Here is a 27,612-nt window from a genome sequence, read left to right on the forward strand (position 1 = left end):
TTTTCCAAATAATTTTAACAATTAATTTGTGTTTGTTTATCGTATAACGGTTTTATAATAGCAGTGTTAATGGAATCGTTCTCCTTAGTCGACGTTTATTTTATGGTAGTGTATATTGGATTTGTACCCAATTAAGGTCAATATATCGGCGGTAACTATAAACGCGTCCTAATTTAAAAAACAACGCAACCAACTAATGTTACTTCACATCATCATAAACATCACTAATTGGGCCAAATTTACTCAATAAAATGAGCTGCAATAAAAATTTTATAACATAATCTTTAGATCGCAATCGGTCAAACTTAAAACAGTTCTAAGATGTTCTAGAAATTATAATAAATGGAAATTGTCCATTGTTTAAGCTTTGTATTAGCTAAGAACACAGGCTTAAATGAGTTAAAGAAAATGTCTGTTTAAATTTATTAAAACACTAGAATTGCAAGTAGAAAATATAGTTGATGTGTTTTAAATTGCTTTCAAGCCTACTGCAATAGTAAACCGAAATATTAAAATAAAATCAGCGTTCATAGATAACAACTATCTTTAATTGAAAATAAGATAAAATATATATTGCCAGGCATTAGTTGCAACAACACCGAGATCTTTTTCTCGAAACTGCTATTTACCAAGTTTGCGGTCGGTTGTCTAGTCTTTTGGCCAATATACCCACGCGAAGAATTCGAATCATTTAGGAAATCAAATTTCATGACTCAGAAAACAAACGTCTGGTCTTGATAATCGCTTAATACCCTTTTTTGTTTACTAAAAATGATTTTTTTTTCATAAAATTAATGTTTACAATTTTTATTTATGCAAAATTTAGCAAAAACGTGAATATTTTTTGCATTAAATTTAGTGAATTATAAATTTTAATATTTTTTATTCGGGAAATGTCGATTATGTAAAAATTTAGCAGACATTAGAAATATGCGACTTTTTGTCGTTGAATTTTAAAACCCGGTTTAATGTAAATATATAGATCCCTGATTTTAAATATTTTTAACAAATTTTTCACATTTTTAGGGCTGATATTTTTTAACAATGGTAAAAATTAAGATAAATCAAAAATAATAGTGGAATGTAAATTTGAAATCGCATTTGTGCAAAATTTTCGTATTTTTACGTTAAGTTCCGTTAAAAAAAATCGAATTTAACGCCTGGTCGCACAAAATTAAAAATTCTTTTATAGATTTCGCTATTACAAGTCTTTAAATTAAACCAAAATAAAATGCAATTTAAAATAATATTGCAACTATTTTAGGTCTTAGCACCAAAACTAGAACGGTTTTTTTATCAACTTATGGTTAAATATTGTACTTTATTTTTTTTAATAACAACTGTAATAAACAAATTTAAGCAATTTACATTTTGAACTACAGAAATTAGCAGTTGGGTGACGTATTCGTACCTAGGTGTCAATTGCTTCTATAACATAGGTCTCTCGTTTACAAAAAAAGAGAATCAAACGAAGAAGGCAAGCGGGCCTTGAATTGCCTTGAAATTCAGATTTTAAGCAACAGTTGGAGGCATTAGGCTCCCCAGGGTTGCCGACAACTTATTTCATCAATCTTCGACGTGTGTTCCGCGGTCACGTGCTTAGCAGGTCACGTGGGGCGCGCACGCGGACTTTTGCGAGGAGCGACACCAAGAGGCGAAACAACATGGATCTCAGAATCCTAATCGGAATCTGCATCCTACTTCAGGCCGCCAACGCCCAAGGTGAGTCTTTTTTGTAATGACTTCATTGTTTTGATCTCATTTTTTATTTGTTCACGCAGTAAATTTTTTTGCTCATTTTTTTAAATGGATGTATATTTACCACACAGACGAATGGAGTAAATTTTTTGGATGATATTATATCGATCCGTAAAATTAAATAGGTTTTAATTGGCGGTCATTTTAGTGCGCGAAATGACGTCACGGTTACATCAAAATCATATAAAATTTTTAGCGCGTTTTAATAAAGATTTTACACGAAAAACATGGTATAATATATAATTTGTGATATTAATAATAATTTTAACTAAAAGATTATTTCAAAAAAGATCTTATTATACGACGTGCTCAAAGTATGAATGTGTTTTTTACGCGTATTTCAATTCGTTCAAAATAATACGATTTCAAAATTTTTTTTTTACAAAATTCGCGTTATTTTTTAGTGGATTGTAGATAGATCGCTTCAAAAATTACAAAGAAAATTATTTACATTAGTTAACTAGTTTACTGTTGATTTAAGTTACTTTAAAAAGTTGTGCGATCTTTATAAGGTTTAAATAAGAAGTTCAAATACAATCACGTTTAGATCTAGATCATTCGATCTGGCTAATGTCAATATAATGTAGGGATTATTTTATATTTTAAAAACAACTAAACTAAGCTTCCAAAAACATCTAAACCAATCTTCGATTTTTTAATTACATTTTTTAAAATTTTGTTTAAATATTTAATTTTGTATCGCAAAGGCGTATAGCATAGATTTAAAAATCATCAGCACAAATTATTTGCTACAAACCGTTTACCCAATGTTATAATAGTTAGTATACTAGTTTTTTATAATTTAAAATTAAAAAAAAAATTGCGGTGTAATGTCAAAAGATAACTCATTACGACCAAAGAACGTCGTTGGAAACCAATATAGACCATAGCTCACTGAAAATTGCTTAAAAATTTTAGGAAACCAAATAATTTAAAAATATTTTTTTTTGGAAATTTTGTTTATGACAAAATACGGATAATTTTTTAAAAGGATTTAACTTAAAAATGGAACAAAATTGATTTATACTTATAACGTTATAGTTAGTTGCACTCTTACAGAGATTTTTTCCGCCGTAAAATAATAAATTCGATTAGTAGAATTTTGAAAGTTTCATAAATAATGCAAGAAAAAGTTTTTAATTGGAAATTTTTTTGCGCAGTAAAAGGTATTCCAATGTTAACGACCCGGAATTAAACTTCCCTTACGAGTTTAAGTTATTTTAAATGTTATAAGGGTTCAGGGGCGTTTCTGTTACCAGGGTTGTCACGTATTTCCGGTGGGTCTTGGCTGCAAACAAAGCCTTGCATTTTAATTCTCGGGCAAAAAAACTATAGGTTTCCTGAGCGTCTGCTTTTTTCTTTTCGGATGGTTGAGTTTGGAGTTTGCGGCTTGGTCTAGCTTTAAAAACTTAACATTTTAGCATACGCCGCGATTTTCTAAATGTAATAATGCCTTTGTTGTATAGCATAACAAAGCGCCTCTTGTCATTAGGAAAGAGAAATAATGATATACCGGTAATAGGCACAAATGCGTTATTATAGACCCAGTATTTTGGGTAAGATTACACTTTTAGAAAAAAAACTGGGTAACCGTTAATTTCCATATCCCTAAAGCCCATTGTCTGTGTGGTCTATATTGTAAGCCTGATTATAGCTAACTAATATTATTGCATGCCTTATCCTGTTTTATTATCACTTCTAAATTATATGCTCATTTACGCCGGTGTGGAACTGCATTTTAAGTCAAAGTTATGCCTTTTAATATTAAACAAAGGGTTTTAACAATGGCACAATTGGGTATTATCATGCAGCTTTGCAAAGGCGTAAATGGAAGGTAAATGCTGTTACCAAACTTGGTGAATTATTTGTGATATCTTACTAGCGCTGCTAGTGGCAGTGATGGTGGTTAAAATTTCGGCTGATTTCTGCACTTATTGCATGATCTTCAATGATTTGATGTTGTTGTTCAGTTGCCGTGTTAAGTTGCCGCTTTTTTCTGTATTTTTCTTTGTTGTAATTAACACAAGCTTTGATTGCTGTTTGCATATCCAAATCCCACAAAACATTATGTACAGCTGTACCTTGAAATTCTATGTTGTGCTTATACGTTAAATATGGCATGAACGCGCCTTTGTTATTTCTTTATATTGCATGTATGTAAAAATGTTTTAAAGGCAAAGGTAATTTTTTGCTTTGTAACATAAAGCCCAGTGAAATGCTTCAAATTTTATTAAAAGAATGTTTAAACGTAGTTCCTTGCAAATATTATTTTTGTAATTCTTATCGCTCAAATAATTTTGCAATCGTGCAAAACGAATCTATTCTTGCATGAAATTCCGCGTGCCTATGACGTTATCAAAGAGTATTTTAGAAAACTTGATAGCATTTCCTGACGATAGATTTACATAACACCCAACATAACAAAGGGCGGTTACATAACGACGGCAACTGAACAATTTCAAAAATCAAATACAAAATTAATATGCAAAACAATTTGGCAATATAGCTATACCACTGTCGTCTGTCGATATCACTAATAATACGCTGAGTTCAAATAAAATCCATATAAAAATTAACAGACGATTCACTTGACATAAATCACGGCCGCGACCCGGCAGGCTGTACATACATGGGCACATTCTACAACCCGGGTGACGTGTTTAATCCCGACGTGTGTGAAGTGTGTGTTTGCGACGAAGGCGAAGTCCTTTGCGACTTTATTGTTTGCCAGCCGTTAAACTGCCCCTCGGGTAGGCAAGTTCTACCCGTAGGCAAGTGCTGTAAAGTTTGCGGCGCGCCATCCTCAGGTAAAGGAAACTAATGTTCAGTTGCCCGATTTATAAATTTTTACTAATACGCAATTTTGCCACTTCACATAGTCGAAGCTTAGGGCCTTGCATAAATTGTTATTATTTAAGCAACAGTGCATTTTTTGTGCACATTGAACCTTTCAAGTGGGAGTTTGTGAAAAACTGTTTATCACTCATTAGCCTATTTTTGCAATTGTTTGTTTTTTTGTTTGTCACTTTAGCATGCACATTGTACACGTGTTGGTTGAAGTTCACATATCTTTTGCTTTTAATTTTGTTTGATTTTTATCTACCACCGTAAAATATCACATCCTAACACTGTTTTAATTTTGTTTTTCAGGGGTAAGTGCATAAAGAAGCGGATTTCATTTTCATCCAAAAGATAAACAAATAACCTAACATAAAAATTAAAATACTGTGGTAACTGTATCGATTAAATGTAAATTAAAGTATTTAATAAGCTATGAACTGAAAGACAAGTTATTATACATTTGACGATATTTGTAAACTAAACTTGTTAAGTTTAAAATTAATTAAAAATGTTTTTTTAAAGGGACAGAAAGGCCAGAAAGGAGAACCTGGAGAAATACCTCAAGATTTTGTAAGTTTGAACATTTCTTTTGTTTAACAAACAAGCTGCATAAAAATGCTTTCACATAACAATTTACAAACAAATAATAGTTTTCTTTAAAACAAGTAATGTAAAAATAAATACCTATAATTTATTTTAAATTTTCATATTAGGGAGAAGGACCAACAGGAGAAAGAGGGCCACCTGTAAGTTTGTTTTTTTTAAATTGTTAACTGTTTTATAACACATGATTCCTTGCTTTAACGAAATAATTTGAATATTTAAAACTACATTTTGGTATTGTTATAGGGAATTCCAGGTTCACAAGGACCAGAGGGATCTTCAGGACAAAGGGGACCACAAGTAAGTTTTAAATATATTTATTGAACATATAGAACATTGTTTTTTAAAATTAGATTCACACAATTAATTTACTCCAGCGTGACAGTGTTTATATCACTTGTCCTTTATGATCTTCGCCATTTCGCTTTTGTACTTTACAGTTTGAAGTTTTTTTGAGGACCATGAAGTTTATGTAATTCTAATGATTTTTCAAAAGTTAGTTTAAACTTTGCTGTAAGATATTAAAAACATTTTCTCTCTTCTGTTAGGGAGAACGTGGAACCCCTGGCCGCGATGGAAACCCAGGAACTCCAGGAATGCCCGGACCTCCTGGACCACCTGGAGCCGGACTTGACGGAGTAAGAACTAAAAACCTTGAGTTTAAAATAAAAATTGCTTAACATTTGTGTTTTCTGGGCTTTAGTTAAATAAATAATGTTATCTAAAAATTAATTATCTTTTATAGGGACTTGCAAATAGTTTTTCAGCTGGACAAAAAGGACCAAGTGGAATAGTGAGTGGATCTCCTGTAAGTTAAACCTATTCTATTTTTTTAAACTTTGATAACCTGGCAGCATGGTGTTTTTGTAAAAACACTTGTTTGCTTCCCTACACAATGTTCTCTGTTTGATTCCCACCATTTTTTACATTTTATTTCTCCTTAAATCAATTGGCATGTTATTTGCCAGACAATTTGATCAATAATATCCAAAACTGACAGAGCTATCCTTTAACCAAGGTTAACAAATACCCAATGTCAAGGCTGTAAAAATAATCTTTCTATAATAAGTATGGTCCAAGTATAAAAAAAGTTTATATATATTTTGCTAATAACCTATGTTGTATTAACTACATTTTTTGACTTTTTTAGGGACCAATGGGGCCAAGAGGACCACCAGGATCTTATGGATCTCCTGTAAGTAAATTAATTTATAAATAACAAAAAATATTTAATATATTAAGATTTTATCTCCATGTAAAAATGACAAATTTAAATCAAATCGGTTATACTTGAAGTTTTTTCTTAGCGTTAAAAAAATCTGATTTCGTAATCTACTGTAAAAAATATTTTAAAAAGCAGTTAATTATTCTAAATTTTATTTATGCATTCAAATTAAGGGACCTCAAGGTTTTCAAGGGCCACCTGGAGAGTCTGGAGAATCCGGTCCACCTGTAAGTAATTTGAAATTTAGTGGTACTCAAAAAATCTGAAATTCTTAATGGTGTTAAATTGTTTTAATTTACTTGTTTTGTAATAGACTTAACATTTTTTATTTAGTAATTTTACATTCATTAAGTTTATTTTTAAACATTCAGGGACCAACTGGACACATGGGACCAGCAGGTATTCCTGGCAAAGATGGAAAAGATGTAAGTTTAAAAAATTTAGGTTTACAGATTGCAATTTTAAGATCACTTGTTGTTCTCGAAAAATCATTTGTACTTCTCGATTCTTAGAAATTCTTTTTTTTATTTAACTGTTATCTTTAATTCTATCTTGTACTTTATGGTCCTCTCTTTTTGGAGACAATAAAGTACAAGTGATTTCAATTTTTTAACTAACATGAAATCCCAATTTGCTTTTTTGATTAAATGGTTCGAATTCACTTTAGATTTCCTTCTTGGGCTACACTTTATAAAAATATCATTACATTAAACCTTGTTGTTAATTTTCAGGGTAGTGATGGAAAGACTGGTAAAACTGGTCCAATAGGTTTGAATGGTGCCCAAGGCCCAAGAGGTTTTGCTGGAACACCAGGTATACCTGGTTCAAAGGGACACAGAGTAAGTGACCTACCTAAAAAAATATTTCCTGAAAATAATGGAACATTTGTGCCTAACATATATTAAAACTTAGTTTCCTAAGTTTACATATCCCTAATACACAATGTTTTTTTGCTATGCCACAAAGTCGAAGCTTTTGGTTTTGTCTGAATTTGTTTTATTCAAGCAATGATGTATTTTTATGCACATTAAACATTCAGTGGTAGTTTTGTTTGAAAAGTTATATTTTAACAGTAATTTATTTGTATTTTAGGGACATCCTGGAGGAAATGGAGTTAAGGGAGAAGAAGGTGCAGCTGGTGCTGATGTAGGAATTTACTCTTTTTGTAGTTTAAATTTAACTCTTAAACCTTTCTAAATGCATAAGCTATTGGTTTTATTAATGTAAACTTATAAATTTGTTTTTATAATAGTAAAGTTAAACTTTAGTTATTGTTCAATTGCTAAAATTATTGACATGTTGTAATACAGAACTAATATTCTGAATAATACTTAAAATGGTTCAAATTAATATTTTAAATTATTTCTTTAGGGTGAACAAGGAGCTTCAGGAGAACCGGGTCCAAATGGACTTCAAGGTCCGAGAGGATCACCTGGAGACAGAGGACGACCTGGATCTCTCGGAGCACCGGTACATTAAAAGTTTTTTTAAATAGTGACTGATAACATTCAACAAAAATAACTTTTAGATAAGTTAAAAAGTACTTACGCTTGTCCAACTGGGTATTATTTTTATTTTCAATTTTTAGGGAGTTCGAGGTTCTGATGGACAACCTGGCCAATCTGGACCACCTGTAAGTTCTCATTTTAAACCATTTTATGTTTTTTTTTATTAGTTTAAGTTTTGTTTTTGTGGCTGTCTTTTTATATTGGATCTTAATACTTTTTTATTATTATTTTCCTGTAACTTTTTTGTTTGTTTTTAGGGACCAACTGGTAATTCTGGACCACCTGGTTTCCCAGGATCTCCTGGAAGCAAGGTAAATAAATCCATTATAAAATACTTCATAAAAAAGAAAAACTTTTAATTTACTAAAGCTTAGTATGTTTATCAAAATTTTGGATAAAATTAAATAAAATTTTTGGTTTAGGGTGAAGCAGGTCCCACTGGTGCACATGGTCCCGAGGGACCCCAAGGTTCTAGAGGAGAGTCTGGAACCCCAGGACCTCCAGGGCCTTCTGGACAAGCTGTACGTAAATAATGAAGAAAATAATGATCTAGTTCATTTGTTTAGCTAATTATAAATTAAAAAGCTTTTAATAATTAAGGAACAAAATATAAATAAATTATTGCTTAAATAGGGAGCAAGAGGTGTGGATGGATCATCTGGAGCTAAGGGCTCAACTGTAAGTAATAATTTGATTTATTAACAAAATCTTCTTTACAAATAAACTATTGGTGTAGAAAAAAAAATTAAATTTGTAAATGGTTTGGCGATTAAAAAAAGAAGTGATTTTAATTTTAATTTAAAAAAAATTAATGACTTTTACAAATATGGATAGGTTTTATTTAAAAATAAACTTAAACTAAGGTATGACATTATTAGTATTTCATTAAACCCTTGTTTAATTTTAGGGATCTTCTGGTATAGCAGGACCGCCTGGTATTCCTGGTGCAAGAGGCTCACCAGTAAGTTGTTTTGTTGTTTTTTTTTGCTATATATAAATTATTTTTTCTATAATTTTTAAATTTTTTTAACTTTTTACTAGGGTTCTCAAGGTAACATCGGTGGTATGGGACCAAAAGGAAACCAAGGAAACCCGGGACAGACAGGATACAAGGGAGATGCTGGACCTAAGGGATCTCTTGTAAGAATTTTTCCATTTCTTTGATATTCCATTTTCTCATTATTTTAGTTGTTTTGGATGGGAGATCTTTATCTAACGTTATTTATTTTTTTTTTATTTTTTATGTTAAATTATATTTAATTTTTTGTGTGTTAATAATAATAAATAATTTACAAGCATGTTTGCCTTAAAAGCTGGGAGCATTCCTTACATACGTAACACTTTTTATTTGCTTTTAGGGTTCAGCAGGACCTCAAGGATTGGTAGGGGCTCAAGGAGAAGAAGGAAAGAGGGTAAGTTTAAAATTGTTTTCGAATACATACTCTAACGATTTTTTTTCATGGTTTAATGTTAAAATTTTTTCTTTGTATTTTTAGGGAGTAAGAGGAGAAATAGGACCACTTGGACCACCAGGTGGCCCCGGAGAGAGGGTAAGTTGAAATTTTTTCTTGTTTTAAAATGTTAGTTATGGGAATATTTTTTGTAAGAACCAAGTGTATTCAACGAATCAACTAAAAAAATCTAATTGGTTTTAATTAACAGGGACCAACTGGTAACAGGGGATTTCCTGGTGTGGATGGTAACCCAGGACAAAAGGTAATTTTTTAAAAAGCATTTACAAATTAGATTATATTATTTCAAGCACAACTATTTTTTATAACTAAATTAGGTTAAGAATAATTGGCTATAATATTTCTAAACTAATTACTCTTTTAGGGATCTCATGGTGGAAGGGGCAAGGAAGGTTCCAAAGGTCCCAAAGGTTCATCGGGTGACATTGGTAGAACTGGTGATCCAGGCATGCCTGGATCTAGGGGTCTTACTGGTAAGACTGGGCCTGATGGTCGTCAAGGTAACCAAGGTAATCCAGGGGCATCTGGTGAAGATGGAAGACCAGGACCCGCTGGAGCTGTGGGTCAAAAGGGACCCCCTGGCCAAATTGGATTTCCTGGAACTAAGGGTGCACGTGTAAGTGATGTTTAATTTATTTTTTCAACCAAATTTCAAATTGTTCTGCTTAACATGAAATTAAATTATTTCAAAATTCTCAAATATTCTTTTTACATTTTCAACTTATTCTTATTCAAGTACAAATTTTTATCTACAGGGAGTCGGTGGTAAAGAGGGTGAAAAAGGTATTTCTGGACCACCAGGTCTTAGAGGTTTGTCTGGTAAAGATGGTGAAGTTGGACCACAAGGTTCGATGGGACCTGCTGTAAGTGTAGATTATTAAAATAGGATAACTTATATACTGGTTTAACAGAATATGTATAAAATTTTGGGGATTATTTAGGGACGACATTAAATAATTTGTTTATTTAGTTAAACATTTTTTAATGCAATCGTTTAACTATAAATATTTAGGGAGTTGCAGGAGACCGGGGTGAACCAGGTCAACCTGGTCCCTCTGGCTTCCAGGGTCTTCCCGGACCTACTGGACCCACAGGGGAGCCAGGAAAGTCAGGGGAAGCTGGTGTTGCTGGAGATGTAGGCCCATCTGGTGAAGTTGGTCCCAGGGGTGAACGAGGTTTCCCGGGAGAGATTGGTAACACTGGACCCCAAGGGTTGACAGGTCCCAGGGGTAATGCTGGAGTTCCAGGAACTGATGGGCAAAAGGTTATTTATTTAAAATATAAAAAAGACATTTAAATAAAAAATTAGTCAGTGAAAATGTAATATTTTTTAGAAATTATGTCTTTTACTATTATTTCAAATTTAATAATTTGCTCCTGCAATTAATTTAGGGTCAAATGGGACCACTTGGACCATCAGGAGAAGTTGGTCCAGCTGGTGTACAGGGAGTAATGGGAAGTCGAGGACCTTCTGGTTTACCAGGTGGCAAAGGAGAAAGAGTAAGTTTGGGCAATTTTCTAAAACCTACTTTTTTAATTTTTTTTTAAACTTAAGTTTTACTAAATTAAATGACCAAACCTGTTAACAACCATTAATACATTTTAGTATTGTTGTATTCTAAACTCTGTTAATATTAATTTAAAGGGAGACCAGGGTAGTCCAGGTATTGAGGGTGAACCAGGAAAAGAAGGTTTACGAGTAAGTTTATATTTTAATTTTGTTGAAAAAATTTATATTTAATTCAAGTCTATTTTTTATTGGTTTTGTACACAGTTAGCATTTTTACAATTTTAACGTTAAAATGATAACTCGGAAAATGATTTGTGCATGCTTGTATTTGAATTTAAGTTTAAGTTCTTTTATTTATTTAAAACGTTATTTTTAGGGTTTAACTGGACCAATTGGACCCCCAGGTGGTCAGGGACTTAATGGAGAAAAGGTAAAATAATTAAAAATAAGATAACTCTGGGGTGAATTTTATTATTTTTTGTTTAAGTTACTGTAAAACAGGAATGGAACCTTTCTAAATAATGTAAATAAATTGAAGAAACTCTTGAATGATTTTACTTGTGTTGATAGAGCATAATATTTTTGTGTAAAAAATAATAATTTTGTTACCTAAAAAATTAAATTTAAACAATATTTTTTTAGGGAGATGCCGGACCACTTGGCGAGACCGGAGGTGTTGGACCAAGAGGTTCTCCTGTAAGTAAAACAATTTTTTTTTGTTGTGATTAGGTTTTATTTTGTCTTTTTACTTTCAATATGTTTCAGATAATTAAGTTTAACCAATTTATCTTCAATAACATTTTTTCCAATTTTTTTATAATTTTTTTTTGCTATTTAGGGTGAAAGAGGAGAGTCTGGTCCAGATGGTCCTCCAGGTTACCCGGGATCTCCAGTAAGTAAACATTTTTTACCCATTTAAAACCATTATTTTACATAAATAGTTGTATTAATGGTTAAAAAAAAAAAAAAAGTTAATATTATTAACCATATTTTAAATATTTACCTATTTAAAAGTTTTTTTTTTCAAATTAAAGAATACTTATTTTCCTTCTTAAAACTTTTTAATATAACAAGCAATTTTGGAAAGAATAAATTTTTTTAAACCAGTTTTTCCGCCGTGAATTATTTTACAATAAAAAATCTTGTGTTTTTTCAGGGTTCATCTGGTCAACCAGGCAAGAAGGGAGATGGTGGTTCGAGAGGTGTTAAGGGTGATGCAGGTGACACAGGACTTCAAGGTCCTTCTGGAAACACAGGACCCCTTGTAAGTTTATCTAAAATAACTTTTTTACGTTTATAAACTTGCGCTCTAACTAAAAGTAATATTAAATTTCGCAAGTTGAAAGTAAAATAAGTTGTTAGGCTAGTAACCATATTTGGTGTGTTGGTACTATGTGTAACCATTACGTTTGGTTTTAATAGGGTCCATCTGGTGTCCAAGGACGTAAAGGATCTCGTGGTGCACAGGGAAGTTCGGTAAGTTAATGTTTTTGAAGAACTTCAACCAATTTATCTTCCGTGATTTTTTTTACATTTGCATGGTAAAAGCTGCAACAAAATTTTAATTGGTTTAAATATTTTCAGGGACCATCTGGCTTCCCAGGACCAGCAGGGCGACCAGGTGCTCCAGGAGATCAGGTATTTGTTTCTTCTGATTTAAAATTAAAAAAAATTATTTTAAATAGTTTTTGCAGAGTATAATACGGCGATAAAATTCGAATTTAGAATTAAATATTTAAATCTGCTTTAAATTAATTAGTGAAATCTATGTTGGTTTTCCAATTTTTTCTATAATATTAAAATAAAAAAAATAACATAATAAACCCGGCGTTATATTTCAAATCTGACCACGGTAAACTTAAATCATTTTTTTGTTATTAAGGGTACCCCAGGACAACAGGGTAACACAGGAGAGCCAGGTAAATCCGGAAACAAAGGAGCAAGAGGAGACAATGGCAACCCAGGTCCACAGGGAGAAATTGGTAAGTGTTTTTTTTTATTTTAATTTATTTACTTCTAACAGACTAAGTTTTAATAAATTTTGTAATTTATTATTTGGTTCTTACTTTCAAATTATTTTTTATTCAGGTCTTCAGGGTCTCAATGGTCTTCCTGGAGAATCTGGAAAACCAGGAGAATCCGGAGCTCCGGTAAGTTTAAGTTTAAATTTTAAATCCAAAGTAATAAGATTTTCGATTTGTGAAAATCTAACCCTGCAAAATTGAATGGTTTAGCTAGAAAAACAAAATATTAGTTGGAATGTATTTTTATAAATTAAAAATCTTTTATGTGAAAAAAAGTTTGTGTAAAAGTTGTTTTTTTATAGGGAGAACGTGGAGCTTCAGGATTTTCAGGAGGCCCCGGTACACAAGGAAATCCAGTAAGTAAAATTTGTTCGTTGTTGTTTAGTTTTACCTAAACTTAGAATTTGTTATTCTTGAACTAAATTAAAACTGTTGTTTTAAATATATTTTATTTTGTTTAGGGTATTCCCGGTCCTTCCGGCGCACCTGGAGCCCGTGGTTTAGCTGGTGTTCCTGTAAGTTTTTCACTTCTTTAAATCTTTTAAATTAATTATTTGCAGATTTTGGACTAACGTTATACAACCTAATTTCAAATATTTTGTAAAGTAAAAGAAATTATTTGTTGCAAAAAATATGTTGATATTTAGGGTGAAGAGGGTAAGCAAGGTCGACCTGGTTCCGCAGGAGAAAGGGGACCCCCAGGGGATGTTGGTCCAATCGGAATCACCGGACCTCCAGGAGAAGCAGGACCAGAGGGTGCTCAAGGACTTGAAGGCCCAACCGGAAGAGACGGATCATCAGGAATTAAGGTAAATCAAAAATTTAAATATTTCTATTTTAGAATTATTATTGTATTTGTTTAGAATTAAAAAAATTGTTTAGAAGTACAAATTTAGAATGACTCTAACAATTTAACATTTCTATCGTACAGGGAGAAATCGGAGAAACTGGTAACCAAGGACCTCCAGGAGGCTCCGGTATGCCTGGACCCCCCGGACTTTCCGGAATTGAAGGAAAGAGTGGACCAAGAGGAGACTCTGTAAGTGTTATCTAATTTACTTTTTCTATTTTTAAAAATATTCAATTTTTTTTCAGTATTTAAAGTAATTTGTTCAAGTATTTTGCAAAACTTAGTAACAACCAGATAAATTGGTACTCTTATATATTTATGGACTTTGTTTTTCGTCGTGAAACTTTTTTCATTGAATTTTTATTAAAATTTAGGGTCCACCTGGTACACAAGGAGCTCCAGGACCGGAAGGTGGTCGTGGTATGCCTGTAAGTTTAAAACTTCGATTTTTTTCATGTTTATTATAAAGTTTTAAATAACATTAATTAAGTAATAAAAACATCCGTGTAACAGACTTAGAACTTATCGTTAACCTAATAATCTACTAGGCCCAATAATAAGTTAACATTCATTAAAAAAAAGAAAACATGAATATGTAAATTTTAATTTAAAACGTTTATATAAAATATAAGCTTTGGGTTTATAAAAAAGTGGAGTAAAAAATATAGGGTTACATGGGCATTTACCAGTAAGCCAAATCACCACTTTGTATTATAACTATTTTGATTTTAAATAGGGTCCATCTGGCAACAGAGGTGATAAGGGAGCATTAGGAGATTCTGGTCCAATGGTAAGTAAAATTTTAACATTTTTTTTTTATTTTTGTAAGGCAAAGAAAGCAAATTTTTAAAATTAAAAAAAAGTGTTTAAAACATAAATATAATTATAAATTTTAACTTTGTCTTTAAACGCATTGAATAAAAAAAATGGATTTATTGTTGAAGAGTTAATAAAAATTATATTATGTTACAGGGTATGAAAGGACATCGCGGTATTACTGGTATTCAAGGTTTACCTGGGTCACCGGTAAGTTATTTTTAGAGCACATTGTTTATGTTTTAGCCTTTATGTTAGCCTTATGTTTTCAATTAAAGGGCTTTAAAAAAATAAATCTGCAAAATAGTGGAGTTTTTTTGTATCAATCTTTAATTTTTATAAGTTTTTATTAGGAATGTAATAATTTTAAATTTTTTTTTAGTTTTAAATATTTTGTTTTTTTGTTTAGGGGAAACAAGGAGATGGTGGTATGCCTGGACAAACCGGACCTCAAGGACTTAGAGTAAGTTTAAGTTTAATAAAAACAAAATTTTATAACAAATAAGTCCTGTTCAAACTTATATAATGTTAACTTAACAAATTCCACAATGTCATGTATAATTAAAGTAGTACAAGATTTAAAGTAACCGAAGAATTAATAAATCAAATTTTTCTACTGTTAAAATAAAAACAAATATTTTTAGGGAAACACTGGACCACGTGGTTCTCCCGGAAACGACGGAAACCCTGGAACTCCAGGACCGATTGGACCCACTGGAGCAAGAGGTAGATCAGGAGATGACGGCATGAAGGTAAAATAAAAATATTATTGATCACAGAAAGCTAAAGATTGTATTAAAAAAATTAGTTACGATATTAAAAACAATTTTTTAATTTTTTTTCTATAACTTCTCTTACTATTATATTATAGGGACCACCAGGACCTCCCGGACCTTCTGGACCCCCAGGACCACCAGGAGTAAGTAACATTTTAAATTTGACTACAGTTGTATTAAAATTGATACTTTATTTTAACACATAAAAAAAAGTTATTTGTATTTTTTAACTTGTAATTTTTTGTTTTAGGCATCTGTGCCGATGTTTGCCAACTTCCGAGCGGGTGCATCAAGTTTCAAGGGACCACTGAACGATCAAGCTGTTAATGACGACGCAGCAGTTGTAAGGGACAACGAGGTTGGTTGCTTTACAAAAAAAAACATTAGTTTTTTAAGTGTGAAATTTTGATTAAAACATATCAATAAATTATTTGAAAAATGTTTTAAAGCTAAACAAAATAGAAATTAATTGTTTTACCAATAACTAGCTTTATTTTAATATATTTATTTAGCGCAATTTTTTTGAATTTTTCACCTTGAGCTGAATAAAATGTAGAAATATAATCATAAATAATTATTTTAAAATAAAAAAAACAACCACCTATCCTTTTTATTTTTAGATGATGTTAGTGCTTAAAGATCTCACGTCGTCGGTTGCGGACCTTAAATCCCCTACTGGAAAATCGAAGAAGAATCCAGCTCGAAACTGCCGAGATGTTTTCCTTTCCGAACAAGAACAGGGAGTCGTGTCCAAGAGCGGTGAGTGATTGTGACGTCATAAAATTCTTTAGGCATTATTTGTTTAAAAAAATTTATGATTTGTGTTTATAATGCCGATTTTATGTATAAATAAAAGTGCGAGGGTGTTTTACTATGTGTCATAAGACACAAATGGGTAGAAACTATTTAAAAGAGCCATACTTTTTTTTTACAGATTTTTTAGATAATAATAACTTATTTTTTTTAATATGGTAAAATTTTCTATTTTGCTCGTATAAATTCAACATAATCATTTTAAATTGTCTTAATCTTTTTCTATATATATATATTAAGGCCAGTTGAATATATGTTATATGTATATATCTATTTGTAGTGTGCGGGTATAAATCAGTTGTGAGTTGTGACCATATTACAGCAATTAAAATAAAACCCATTAGAAGGGTAATCGTCCAGTAAGCCTAAATGATTAAAAAATTTGTAAAATTCCGCAGGAGTTCGATGGGTTGATCCTAACGGTGGTTGTGGTGCTGACAGCATTGAAGTTTATTGCAACTTTGACACACAAGAAACTTGCATCTTCCCAACCGATCGTTTCATCCAGAACGGCACCAACCATCTTAACGGCGAAATCGGTTACGCATATTACGGCGAAGATCGGTAAGTACCTGGGTTTGAATCCCGGTGGTGGCATTTAAAAAAGTTTTTTTTAGTGCATGAGCTTTAACTTTTATATTTTTTACAGAGTTGGCCACAAGGTGTCGTACGATCCCCCAGTGGAATCACGTGTCGCGCATGCGCTATACTCCAGTCAGATCACCTTCTTGAGATTGTACAGCGACCACGTCACACAGGTAGACATACACTTAAATTTCTTTTTTTGATAACTTAGGTTTTCTGCTTTTAAAATCGCAAAAACAAAGACTTTTAAATTTTTTTAGTTTTTTTTTTAACTTGTATTTAAATGGCAACATTTTAATAACCATATTCATTTTCATGTAGAGAGTAACCTTCTACTGTCGAAACATGGTTGGTAATTTCGATCAATCGGATGACTCGTACGACCACGCCCTTAAGTTCAAAGGTTACGGTAACCACGAGATCGGGAACGCCCACTACCGAATCATTGAAGATTCGTGCATGGTAAGATTTTCGACAATATTTCTTGATTTATTTTAGTTAAAATTTTAAAAACATAATTCTTTAGTATTTTCTTACTTACTTAGCCATGCATTGCTTAGCCTTTTATCTTTTATTTTAGGCCCAAATTTTTATGACTTTTAAAGCATTTTTGTGATTTTTATTTAAATTTTTTTAATGTTTTACAGAATGCACCATCTAAGTGGGGTAAGACAGTTATCGAATACGAAACCGCTATGGTTGGTCGCATGCCAATTGTCGACGTCGCTCCCTACAACTCTGGGGCACGCAACCAAGAGTTTGGGGTCGAGTTCGGTGCTGCCTGTTTCAGATAAGCAACCCGGTTACCCCGGTGCTTTCCCGTTGACGATACTACCCGGAAAATGATTTTTGACCTCGATTTACGCCTTGAACCTTTAATTTGACGACGAAACGGCACAGTTTTGTTTTCGGGTGTGAGTAACGTCATGTGGATGACGTCATCGCCCGTCGTGCGACAAAAACTGAGACTCATTTTTTAGTAAATACGACGATAACGTAACGATGACATGTGTGTGACTTGCATTTTTCGCCTTTTTTTAGTGTTTGTTTTTGTATTTTTCGCGATTTTTGATGACATCAGCATATTCTATCATTCTTCCAAAAATGCCCGAACTATTTTCAGCATTAGACTTCGCCTTTTTTCGTGTTTTTTTATTATTTTGCTTATATATTCATTCACGCTTTTTTATCGCATCTTAGAATTTTTGCCCCGAACGCCAAAAAAATTTGGACCGCCGTGTAATAACTTATTGTATTCTTGAACATCTGATACACAAAGCCCTATGACGTCATAACCCTTCTTCGTTGTGGTTGGAGTCCTCAATTTCAACGCTTGAAGTTTCCATCGGATCAAGCGACTGACTTTCGTGACGTCCAACGTCACATTTCGGCGACTGCGGCATTGAAAGACGTCATTCTTTTCCGCGTTTCGTCGAACAAGTCGGTTGCTTTTGCGGTCGTTTGTGGTAAAAAGTGGAAGAAACGCTCTTGTAGTTTACCAGCACTAAACAACTTGAACATTTCTTCCAATATCCCGGCCGCACAAACTCCCCCTTTCTTGCGTTGATTAACAGGTGTTTCGGCCTATCGAAGACGGTTGTGACGTCACGTGATACCCCGAAACTCTAAACTTTGCCTACAATATGTTTTTTGCTTGCGTTTTTTTACTCGACTTTTATTCTATATCATTTTTTATGCAATAAAAAGACTTGCGTCACAAATATTGTGTTTACATTTGTGGAACTATCTATTTAAACCAAAACAACTTTGTATAGTTTTAAACACTTGTGTTTAAATTGGAAATCTTAAATTAAAAGCTTAACTGTTAAAACACAAAACATGTTGTACTAAAATCCAAAAGGCTTTTATAAGGCTAATGTTTGTACTAGGCTTCGATTTTAGAATATCAATGACGTCAGAAAATATCAGCCATGATATTGCTTTTTTACATAACTTTAAAAGGTCTAGTTGATTGTTTGTAAATGTACAATTTTAAAGTAAAATAAAATACAGTTTTTAAAAAAAAAACTTATCGACGAATTTTGCTTCAAGAATTGTTTTAAAATTTCAGCCTACCGCATTCCAGTCTTAAAACACGCTGTGATTACTCACTGATAAAATAAAGGCAAAATACACGCGTTGCAACATTACTGTAATCTTAATCAATGTATTTTTTTCTTAATGCTTTAATCATTAAGGTTAAACCAGCTTTTGTTAAGAGTTGTAAAACTGGTAAAAAATGCTGAATGGCATTGCTTAGTCATTTGTGGTTTTTATTATGTGGATTAAAGACGATTAAAACAATAGAGTGAACTATGAGGTCATAGTAACAATAAACAAGTTTTATAATGACATTTTTGCCGAAAATTAAGCAGCTTGTTGGAGAATAATATAGTAAGTTAAGTTAAGATTATTAAACGTATTATAAATATGTAACAATTTTATTTTAAGCTTAATCAACATACTTTTTGTTGTTAATATGTAACCTTAAAAACATACATGCTAGTTGAAACCTTATCTTGGTATTTGTTTATTGTTTTTATTTAAAACATCGTTTCAGTAAATTACATGCAGTTTGACGCGCATTTCATAGATTTCTAATTTTAGACAAGCATTAAAACCTTTCTTCCATTATCCACGTATTTTTAGATTTATATATTACGTATTAAATACCTTATTAAGTAATTTTAAAATACTTTTAACCAAATGCACGCAATTCTTAGTAATAGATTGTTATATTTAAAGTCGAAAATTTAAAGTCGGGGATTTATATGCACTTTATTTAAGCAATAAAAAAACAGGAATAGTTTATTTAATTAGATTAAAATCTCACCATTTGTTACCAATAAAGCCTTTCTTAGTAGGCGCCTATGCTTGGAAATTTTAGTTTTTCGTTGAAAAATTAAAGTTTAAAATGTCGGTATAAACATGAAATAAATATGTCATGTGACCACTTTTACAAATATTTTAAAAGTATAAAAACTAAGAACTTCGACATTGAAGCCAGAATTTACACTAAATAAATTAGTAAATCTATGACTAAAAATGCTGGTTTATTAACAAATGTTCTATTTGTGAAATTTTAAATAAAACTGCACAAACATTTTTGTGAAATTATTCCAAATTTACCCAAAAACCAGTCAGCTACGTAAAAAATTTGTAAAAAAGTTAATAAAAATGTTAAAAATAGTTTTATTAAAAGGTTTTGCAATTAAATTTCAATCAAGTTTAGGTAAAATTTTATAAACCGAAAAATTGCTTATTTTTGGTCGGAAATTTCGGAATTAGCATTTTTGGGAAACCCCCACATGCGGTCCTCGCCGAGACATCACGATTCGAGTATTGATATTTTAGTGACACAACCAAACAATCGCCGATATTTTTGCAGCAAAGGATTAGCTAAATTTACGAAAAATTACGTGCACGTTTGTCTTTGGTACTTATCGTCTGAACACAATTAATTATTTAAATGCGGTTAAAATGGCAATTTTCCAATTTCTAGGTACTTTTTACTTGATTTATATTTAAATAAAACGTAATTATTTCATCTTAACTCATTATGAATAAATTTTTTCCTTAAAATTTCTAACATTTTTTCTATATAAACAAATTGTTTTATTAAAAACTTTTTTTTTTAACTTTATTGTTTTCATTTGACCTTTTTCGCGCCCAATGTTTAATTACAAATCATTGCTTTAATTTTCGTACTGCCACCTGTTAATCTCCGCTTTACTTGTTAATTTAAATATCATATCACGTTTATTTAACCAAAAACGTTGTATTGGAAATGTAATTAAACTTGGTTTAGCTTGCTATTAGGAACTTCAAAGAAAATAACGTAACGTCTATATACTATTTCTCAAGCCTATTTTACCCACAAGCTAATCAAAAAGTTTTAAAGACACTACATCTCACATCAAACAATTAAATGTTTTACGATTCCGCTATAAAACATTTGTAGTAGGAAGCGGTTAATTTTATTGTGGTTATTTTTTTACAATTTAAATCTTGTGTGATTTGAATATACTAATTATAACGTCCTGATTATATATATTTAAGTTCACTAAACATACAAAAAATGTATTTTATTTTTTACATATGTGTATAAAAATAATTATAAATCGGATTTCTATTAAAATAGTTATACTTACAAAAAATATTTGACTAAAATGTACACCTTTTTCAATTTAACTTACAACATTTCACAGAATCGAACAAAAAGTGCGTTTACTTCCAGGAAAAATCGGAGACTTTAGAAATCGTGAAAATCTGATTACAGCGACAATGCTATTGCACGTGACCTGCGCGTAACAACAGTTGCGCAACTTTATTATCAATTTGAAACATCAATGGTGGGTAAAAAAATTTCAGTTTTTAATTTTTAATTGCTTTTTGTAATGTTAAAAGGTTACACCTAATTTTTGTTTATTTAATATTTGTGTTAACATTTAAATATTTAGATTTATATTACATCGATGTGTTTTTATATCTTGTTCATCACTTGACAACTTAAATATTATTAATAACCAGTTTTGAATTTCAATCTATTGTTACATTTTAACAACATGTGAAACAATTTTAACTTTATGTGAAACAGCTAAACAATATAAAACTTCGAGTTTGTAATAAGTTCCAATTATTGCAACTGAATTTGTTTTTTAAGTATCACAGTAATTATTCCGAAAAAGAAATATTTGTCGCATAAAATTGCCAGTTGCGAGGAAAGAGTTGCGCTAAAGTTTGTTTGCGAAAATTTTATACATTATTGCACGCGAACTCGACTGTCCATAAACATGTCCTGGGGCTATACGGTACAGTGTCGAGCTGGTCGCCTTTATGATTCAACTAGTGTTACAAGTTAGTCGGTGGAATAAGATGTTTTATCGCGGTCTTGGTGGTAAACTAGCTTACTATTAGAAAAAATTTAGGAAGGCACAAAAAGGCTTTTTAGAATATAAAATGGACTTAATTGTTACAACAGAATAATTGCTCCATTTTGTAAATGAAAATTACTACTGAGCCATTTAAGGGAATTTAATGGATATTAAGTTTTTAATTAGAAATTACTGGTTGTAACATAAATTTTAAACTTTAACCATTATAGCAGTAGCCCAGAATTAAATGGCCAAAAGTAATATATGTTTTCAGTTTTTTAGGGTGCGATGGTGTTACATAAATTGATTTAATAATAATAAACTTATTTGTTTAGACTAAAAAGGAAGATAATTATAAAAAGTAAGTCTAGAAAATGATGGTAAAGATTATAATTAGAAAACGCGTGGGATTAAAAGTAAAAAGACATATCAATAAAAATTAAAATTGATGTGTTAAGATAGTATTAGAGTTTTCTATTTTTAACATTATTTTTGACATTTAAATATTTGAGCTAAAGTTTTTTTTTAAAACAACTTTTGGTATAACCCAAATTTAATTATAAGAAAATAAACAAGAAAGATCAGACATTAAAATTAAAAAAAATATATTTTATAGATTTTTAGTTGGAGCTATACTTTTCAAATAAGATAATAAAAATATATTGTAAATAAATCAAAAGGTTTTTTACTTAGTCGTAGGTTGTCCCATCAGTAGATGCCCATGTTATTAGACTACCAAAATTCGAATTATTAAACACTTCAGATTAAAGTAGCTTGTTGACATCTTTTTAAAGTAGTTGAGATTACAATAATAATGACTTTCAGTTTAGTGGTAATAAAGCCTGGTTAGCTAAAATGGTTTTTAATAAATTCAGTCACAAGTTTTTTTAGTTTTATTTTTAATTAATTTTTACAATTTGGTTATTTTTTTAGTAATAACTGTGAGATAGCGAAGTTAAGTCTACGAAAATTGAAATATTGTAAACTAAAAAAAAAATAACAGTAGATTTTCTGTCCATGCGATTTTATTTTAATATGTCTAATATAGTTTTAGTAAATTTAAAACTAAAACTCAAAAATTTTTATGATTTATGTAATATTCTTTTCTAGATATAGTTGAATGATAAATAATGGCACAGATAGGATGTTTTGTTTACTTTATTCTATTCACATTTCAAGTTTTAGCAGCCCAAGAAAATGAAGTACCTCCCAGCAACCCAATATCAGTCTCACATACGAACGATTTACTAGATTTCATGCTTTTGGCTTCGTTCTTTCGTAACTCTTCATTTAACTCTCCCTGCCCGCCTTCTGACCCTTTGTGTTTAACAACATTATTTGGGGGTAATTTGCAGCTAGCGGAGGGAAGTGGGGTGGAGCGAAATCACCTAGATGACGTTATTTATCCGGACCTGGAACCACAGTTGGTGGTTGGACTAAATGAAACAGAATCGAATATTCCACCAGATTTGATTTTTCCACCCTTGGAAGTTATTACTTCAGAAAACATTTCAGTCTTGGAGGAAGATGTTTTCGGAAGTCAGGATAATCATCAGGTTAGTTTTTTAACATAAACTTTTATTTTTCATCAACATTTTTGTGTTTATTTTTAAGTTATAATCTTATTTATAGATAAACGGCGAGTTTGCCCCTGAGATTTCTGATCAAACTTTGTTTGATTTAAGCTCAAGTGACAACACCGACTTAGCGGTTGATGACAATGTCGAAGCTAATGACGTAGAAGGAAAAGAATTCATTATTCAGCCCATGGAAATATCGCCTGAATTACTTAGTAAATTGACTACTTGTTACAATAAATATTGCAATTGGGTTTCTATAACGGTTTAGGTTGTAATTTGGTTGTTAATTTTGCCTAGGATCATTGTGTAATTTGTATTTTTTCAAAGGTTTTCTAAATTTTTAGAGTATCTCAATGATTTAACTTCAACTAAATCATCTACCACCAAACCGACGACGTCACATTCCGACGTTGCCCTGACTACAGAATCGCCCCAAAACACCCGGAAGTCTGATGTTCAAAATACGTCATTTACTACAAGTTATGAAATTATTGATCAAACTAACACAACTATACCAGTTACTCAAAGTATTAATGAAACCTCGACAGCCACATTCTCTATAGAAGAATTTGATCACACAACCTGTGGGGTATTTCCCGGTTGCACAGTTTCACCTGTGACGTCACAAGGGTTCGGATTCAGGGTCACGTGTGACCCGGGACAAGTGATGGCAATTGTGGCAATGACGTCACTTCTTGCTGTGATTATTACAATTTCGAATATTTTGATTGTTGTAGTTACCTTGCGCACGAAAGTTCTGCGCAAGCCACATGGATACTTTAAGCTGTCTCTTGCATTTTCAGGTTAGCTAGTTTGTCCAACTCTTTAGTTTTATTTACATTGGTTGTCTTTAAATTTTATGCTTTTGTACCACTTTCTAATATACATTATTAAATATAAATGAAGATTAAGCATGTTTTTGAAATAATAACAATGACGTCATTATTTACGTCACGCAGACTTGATTGCTGGTGGAGTGGTGGTTCCGTCAATGATCAACAACATACTCACCACCATCCAGTACGACACCATTGACGTACAATTGTTAACTGGGGTTGACAAGGGGAACTCCCCTTATTCCATAGTGTTTGGGTCACTGGGGGTGATGTCGGTAATCGTAACATTGCACAGGTAATATAATTATTAAATTTTTACGAATTTTGTAATTTTGTTGCTATAATATATTCTTGCTGCTATAATTGTTGCTATAATATATACTCATCATAATATATTAATACTTTGCTTTAATAAGTGAAAATTATATTAGAATTTTAATTTTTTAATTAAAACGAAAACTTTTTAAGAGAACCGAAATTATAAACAACAAAAATCGAGTTTTGCGGAATTTAAAATTTAATTATAATCTGTATTTGAAACTAAGTCGGTAATTCCGAGATAAATGTAACACAATATGGTTTATTTTGCCTTGATGTGGTCGTCTTATGCCTGTTACATATTTGTTATAAATGTTAACCCACGTTTAAAATGATTAACTTTAGCCTGTGATGCTTATAAAAATCGAAAACTCAAAGCGTTTTTACTATTTCCTTTTTTAACATTAATTTACTGAACGTTTTAGTTGTTTACCAACTACTTTACTTTATGCAAACTGCCTAGTTTTTTTAATAAAACTATGTTCTTATTTTAAACCAAAATAATATAAACTAGTACGACTTTGTACGCGTGGTTGGGTCTTACAAATACCATATGGGTTAAAACTATTTGTAGCGTAAATTCAATAACAAATATACATAGCTTTTATTGCATTGAAACTTGTTTGTATATGATTGGTGTCAAACCGTGTCAGGCGTTTGCGTGCAAATGCCAGAACAACATTACATGAGTTTGCTAATCTTTGACTAATGCGACTAACACGTTGGTTTAGCACAGGCAAAGTCAAATGTTAGTATTTTTTAGGACTGGGTGTGTCGCATAAACTGTTTACCTTAAACTTGTGGGCTTTTTTGCACCAATACTGTAACACTTGAGTTATTCATAAGGAATTTTAAGTATGCATTCGTTGATTCGGTTATATCCATCTTGTATTGTATTTAAAATATTTAATTTAATCACCTTAAAAAGTGCAGCGATCGTGAAGTCCTTACAAGCATTGCGTTGTATTGTAATCTGGGACATGTAGTATACGATTATAGTGCAAGTATTTTTTTATCTAGTCTGTGCGAGCTATTAAAAGTAAACTATGTAAAAAGTCTAAATAGGCGATAATTTGCGTTAATTGCCATAAGTAAAAACTTAGCGATTGCCTTCTCAAACTGGCTGCATTTAATTGTTGTGGTCGCAACTCGCAAATAATATTAGCCTGTTTACATTTAAACCAAAAGTATATATATATATTTAAACTTCATTGTATGCATATTACTATATCTAAAAATTGAACTTACCTCTTTTCTATTTTAGCTTGCTTCTTTTATCGATCGATCGATTTCTTTCTGTAAGATGGCCAATGAAATATCGAATTGGTGACATAATGACCCCTAAACGGGCCGTTATATTAATTTCTATTGTGTGGATATTAGCACTTGCTGTGGCTGTGTTGCCCGTTTTAGGAGTGGATTATATGTCCTATGCAATTTCTTTTATTTCATTTCGGTGTTTGCCGAATATTAAGCCTCTAACGGTATGTCAGATCTTGAAACTTTAATTTTATAAAGCTTACTTAACGATGTTGGCAAATTATAATTTGCTGTAATTAAGACTTGTATAAAAACTAGTTAGAATTTTCTTAATTTGGCTCTAAGCCGTTTTAAAGTAAATTAATCCTGATTTGTTAAGTAACTTATAAAAACTGCCATGTACTAAACTTAGTTGTTTCTTTTATTTTTCAGATGGATCCCGAATCTTCAGTATTTTCAAGGTGAATATGAAATTTTAAACATTTAGTTTTTTAACAAGTTTGACACTTTTTGTTAAAAATTGTTCGTAGAAAGCTGTACATTACAAATTGTCATGTTTTTATTATTTCTTGCAGATATGTTCATGCTATTGTGTACATCGTCCTTATTTGGGGACTTCCCTTTGTAGCAACCTGGTTTTTTACTATTATGACGTCAATTCAAAGTAGGCGGATGCTTAATCATATGCGCGAAGCTCGTCGAAGCCGAAGATCGAGTCAAGTTTTAGACCGAGTTGATTTGGGATTAAGGCGAACGGTTACCGTCGTGCTTATATTATTTACCGTAACCGTTATTCCCATTTTTTCGGTTTTGATTAACAGTGTGGTTAAACCTCCTCAAAAATGCGTTTCAAAGTCCTCAGCGCTTGCATACTTTGCCGCGATTTACATTTTTATTTGCGGAAGTTTTCTAAACGTCGTCGTTTACAACGTTTGCAACGGCGAGTTTCGTGCCGCGTGCAAAATTTTTTGTGGCGATATTGCAAGGTTTATCTGCCGATGTCGTCAGTGGGATGACGTCACTGTAAATGGCAGACGACGAAAAAATTTAAGCCATTGGAGGTCATCGGCAGCTAGAAGCGAATGGCAAGCAAGATATGGAACAAACCGTTCAACTATGCCCACATTGAGCGAAACATTGTCTTCAAAAAGTCGCACTTTTTCAGCGAACACCAACCGAACTGTTTCTAGTTCGAGTCATGGCTCTTCCAAGATATCCGCTGACCGAGCTTGCAGTAACACTAGTTCAGTATTTTCAAGTGGAGAACGAACATGATCTTCCTAAACAAGTTTGAAATGGTAGCCAACTATATAGAACAGTTTTAAAGGACTGTATGTATTTGACTTTAAGTTAAGTAGGTTGTGTTGCTTTGGTATAATGCGATAAAAGAATAGAAAAAAGTGTGGATTTCTGAATGTTATTGAGTGGAAAGGCTGTCAAAGCGCATATAAACAATTTATATATCATCGATGACGTCACAATAACAAGATAAAAAGGTCAAGAGTTGCGTTGTTCTAAATGAAATGTTTTTGGGCGTTGAGAGTGGAAATATTTATTGGAATAATAAATGTTAATGTAAACAGCTAAACTGATGTATAATTTGGTTTTAATTACTGTTGAAATATATTTTATTAAATTTCTTTCATTTATTAAGTTTTTTTCATTTTCTTGAGTATGAAACTCAAATTTGAGTCGAAACCAAAATAATTTACCAATTTTTTTAAATTTCGGAATTTTTAATAAAGATGATTCATATTTAACTATTTTAATTAGTTCGTGGAAAATATACAACTATTCTTAACAACAAATATGTTTTTCCTGTGCCCAGATTTTGTTATGAATTGAAATTTTGATTTAGGTTTTTACGATCTTTTTTAATGTGTTTGTTATAAAACTGTGTTTTGCCCTAATCAACATTTAATTGTACTAAAAGTGTGGGTTATTAAATAAAAAACTAGTTGTA

At 31.6% G+C, this 27,612-nt stretch overlaps 2 protein-coding genes across 2 annotated transcripts; both read left to right on the forward strand.

Moving 5' to 3' along the window:
* The first annotated feature begins 1,487 nt into the window (after positions 1-1,487).
* LOC145742431 (uncharacterized) lies at positions 1,488-18,502 on the forward strand. The gene is made up of 52 exons (XM_082560208.1): positions 1,488-1,722; positions 4,338-4,565; positions 4,714-4,718; positions 5,122-5,169; positions 5,313-5,345; positions 5,449-5,502; positions 5,751-5,840; positions 5,948-6,010; positions 6,353-6,397; positions 6,601-6,654; positions 6,799-6,852; positions 7,159-7,266; positions 7,520-7,573; positions 7,799-7,897; positions 8,016-8,060; positions 8,193-8,246; positions 8,358-8,456; positions 8,569-8,613; positions 8,843-8,896; positions 8,977-9,075; positions 9,294-9,347; positions 9,432-9,485; positions 9,598-9,651; positions 9,772-10,023; positions 10,163-10,270; positions 10,420-10,671; positions 10,800-10,907; positions 11,053-11,106; positions 11,294-11,347; positions 11,560-11,613; positions 11,756-11,809; positions 12,074-12,181; positions 12,340-12,393; positions 12,502-12,555; positions 12,800-12,899; positions 13,006-13,067; positions 13,244-13,297; positions 13,403-13,456; positions 13,589-13,750; positions 13,873-13,980; positions 14,166-14,219; positions 14,528-14,581; positions 14,764-14,817; positions 15,017-15,070; positions 15,252-15,359; positions 15,479-15,526; positions 15,634-15,741; positions 16,004-16,142; positions 16,595-16,760; positions 16,846-16,954; positions 17,103-17,243; positions 17,429-18,502. Exons 1-52 carry the CDS (start codon positions 1,665-1,667, stop codon positions 17,573-17,575), a joined length of 4,425 nt encoding a protein of 1,474 aa, XP_082416334.1. The 5' UTR covers positions 1,488-1,664; the 3' UTR covers positions 17,576-18,502.
* A 4,231-nt stretch (positions 18,503-22,733) lies between these two features.
* On the forward strand, positions 22,734-27,549 carry LOC145742930 (uncharacterized). Its single transcript, XM_082560775.1, has 7 exons — positions 22,734-23,211; positions 23,288-23,447; positions 23,580-24,038; positions 24,195-24,366; positions 25,654-25,873; positions 26,082-26,110; positions 26,225-27,549. Exons 1-7 carry the CDS (start codon positions 22,786-22,788, stop codon positions 26,922-26,924), a joined length of 2,166 nt encoding a protein of 721 aa, XP_082416901.1. The 5' UTR covers positions 22,734-22,785; the 3' UTR covers positions 26,925-27,549.
* The last annotated feature ends 63 nt before the right edge of the window (positions 27,550-27,612 follow it).

This window comes from Corella eumyota, chromosome 2, assembly GCF_963082875.1.
Source record: "Corella eumyota chromosome 2, kaCorEumy4.1, whole genome shotgun sequence".
In the NCBI taxonomy this organism is placed as follows: Eukaryota; Metazoa; Chordata; class Ascidiacea; order Phlebobranchia; family Corellidae; genus Corella; species Corella eumyota.